This window comes from Rhododendron vialii, chromosome 9a, assembly GCF_030253575.1.
Source record: "Rhododendron vialii isolate Sample 1 chromosome 9a, ASM3025357v1".
In the NCBI taxonomy this organism is placed as follows: Eukaryota; Viridiplantae; Streptophyta; class Magnoliopsida; order Ericales; family Ericaceae; genus Rhododendron; species Rhododendron vialii.
The window spans coordinates 39,952,717-39,955,599 of record NC_080565.1 but is presented as its reverse complement, the minus strand read 5'-3'; the positions used below and the strand labels follow the sequence as shown (position 1 = coordinate 39,955,599).

Here is a 2,883-nt window from a genome sequence, read left to right as displayed (position 1 = left end):
AAAAATTTTTGAATATTATTTTTATGAGGCCCTGTAAAAAATCGGCTCCAAAGGATATCGATCGGTAAGTATTACTTTTGGATTCATTGGGGCGAAATTGCTCAATTCGCCCATATGAATTCAAAAGTAACACTTACTGATGTCCATTGGAGCTGATTTTTTACAAGGCCCCATAAAATAATATTAAAAAATTTATGGATATTTTTTTAGATTTTTGTGGGACCTAGAATGGGCCCAAACGAGTTTTTTCTTATGTGGTTGTCTGCAAATTTTTATTGCGAATAACAGGACTCGTTGCTTATTAGTGTTAAGTATAAAAAAAGACATACAAGCAACAAAAAAAAGGACAAAAACAAGATTATATTGTCCATTTAGCTTGAATTATATCATCCGTTCCTTCTCGTTTTGGCTATAGCGTCCCTTTTCTTTTTTTCTTCTTATCTGATAGCTCTCCTAATTTTCTTTCTTAATAATTTGTCCTCCTAATTTTTTTTATCTGTTATTTACCCCAAGTATGTAAAAATCTCTCTTTTACCCTCCTAATTTTCTCAAGTATCACAATTTTTTAAAGTATGAGGAAACCATACATTTTTACTTTTTTTAAAAAATTTGTATAAAATTTTTTAGATGATGCCCATAAATATATTTTTTGCTGAATTTCTTTTTTTTTTTTTTGTATATATATAATCTTTTTTTTTTTTCCCTGCCAGGGGTTGTTCGAGCCGCCGGCCTGCGGGGCTTACCCCTAGCCGGCCCTGCAGTCCTCAATCAAATCTAATCTAATCCTGCTAGTGCTTGACTCGGACCTATTCCAAGTCTCAAGTCTCCCCTGTCGGTAGCTTCCGGTGCAATTTCCCTCTCTCTCTCTCTCTCTCTATTCTACAATTTAATTCCACAGATACAATTCTCCAAACCACCAGTAGTTGATTTCGTAGATAACACCCCAGTTCGAGAGAGAGAGAGAGCCGAAAATGGCCACCGTTGGACTCTTCTCTCTCTTCACTGTCCTCGCTCTCCTCTCCGCAACCGCCCTCGCCAAGATCGGATTCATGGAGATCCGATCCGACGGCCGATCCATCATCCCCTTCGACCAGTTCGGCTTCACCCACACCGGCCACCTCCTACTCAACCTCTCCAAACTCTCCATCTCCAAAGTCTCCGACCCCAAACCAGACCTCTCCAAAGTCGGATTCTTCCTCTGCACCCGCGACTCCTGGATCCACGTCCTCGAACAAGTCGCCAACGGCGACATCACCTGCCCCTTCCAGTCCAACCTCATCAAACGCGTCCTCACCTTCGACAAACTCCAAGCCCTAGACCGCTACGACACCTCCTTCGACGAACCCGACGCCAATCAGTTCACTCTCGTCTTCGGCAACTGCGTCCCCGATCTCAAAGTCTCCATGGCCGTCCATTCCTCCATGTACAACCTCGATCCCAAGACCAACCTCCGCGATTACTTATCAGCCGGTAGAACCAATCTCCCTTCCATCTTCTTCACCTTCTTCCTCGTTTACTCCTCCTTAGCTGGTATTTGGATCTACGTCCTTTACAATAAGCGCTTGTCTGCTTTCCGAATTCATTACTTTATGCTCGCTGTTCTAATCATGAAGGCATTGAATCTCTTGTGTGAAACCGAGGATAAATCCTATATTAAGAAAACCGGAACCGCACACGGTTGGGATGTGTTGTTTTACATTTTTAGTTTCCTCAAGGGAATTACTCTCTTCACTTTGATTGTGTTGATCGGGACCGGCTGGTCGTTTTTGAAACCCTATTTGCAAGACAAGGAGAAGAAGGTTTTGATGATTGTGATACCCCTGCAAGTAATAGCCAATGTTGCTCAGGTGGTAATCGATGAGACGAGTCCCTTTGGTCAAGAACACAACACTTGGAAGCAAGTTTTCTTGCTGGTGGATGTTGTTTGCTGTTGTGCCGTGTTGTTCCCCATCGTGTGGTCTATTAAGAACTTGCGTGAGGCGGCTACCACTGATGGGAAGGCCGCGGTGAACTTGATGAAGTTGACCTTGTTCAGGCAGTACTACATTGTGGTTATCTGTTATATTTACTTCACGCGCGTTGCGGTTTATGCTTTGGAGACCATTACGTCGTACCAGTATCAGTGGACGAGTGTGGTGGCGGCTGAATTGGCTACCCTTGCGTTTTACGTGTTCACTGGTTACAATTTTAGGCCGAAGGTGCATAACCCCTATTTTGCGATTGACGATGAAGAGGAGGAAGCTGCTGCTGAGGAACTCAAGAAGCTTGAAGATGAGTTCGAATTGTGATTGACCCTACGGGTAACTGTATCATGTTTGCGATGATGGTTGATGGAATTATAGAATTAGTAACTAGTAAGGCCATGGCAGGAATTTGCTACATAGCAAGTTTTATGTTTTGATGTTGATACGTGAACCCTTTACTTGGTATATCGTGTAACTCCATGCAGTTGCTATTTTTTATTTTCGTTCTATGTTTGGGAATTTTGATCATGAAGCCTTAATGTAATAAAAGTAATAGGTGGTTGTTTATCAGATATAATATGTTCGAAACAAACTTGTGTGTTAATTATGTTGAATGATTATTCGTTCATAAAGTTCTTGAGATGCAAATTGCAAACTAGTGTCTACTATTTCCGAGCACACATGCAAGAACCTGTTTGCAAGTAACCTATCTTGCGATTATGTACAAGTCTTCGTGACTCGTAACACTTGAAACGATTTGTTGATTCAACCTCATGGGTTGTATACTTGTATGTGTTCCTTGACCTTTGAGCCAAATTTATATTGCATTGTCCTGCCTTGGTTCTTGCTGTAACAATGTTTCAGGAGTTGGAGTGGTTGGTAAAATAACTGATAGGAACGTATTCCATTGCCGCCGATC

General features: G+C 41.8%; 1 protein-coding gene across 1 annotated transcript; it reads left to right on the top strand.

Annotated features, from left to right (window-relative positions):
• Positions 1-802: 802 nt before the first annotated feature.
• LOC131300479 (protein CANDIDATE G-PROTEIN COUPLED RECEPTOR 7-like) lies at positions 803-2,556 on the top strand. Its single transcript, XM_058326348.1, has one exon. The coding sequence runs from the start codon at positions 972-974 to the stop codon at positions 2,286-2,288; it is 1,317 nt and encodes a 438-aa protein (XP_058182331.1). The 5' UTR covers positions 803-971; the 3' UTR covers positions 2,289-2,556.
• The last annotated feature ends 327 nt before the right edge of the window (positions 2,557-2,883 follow it).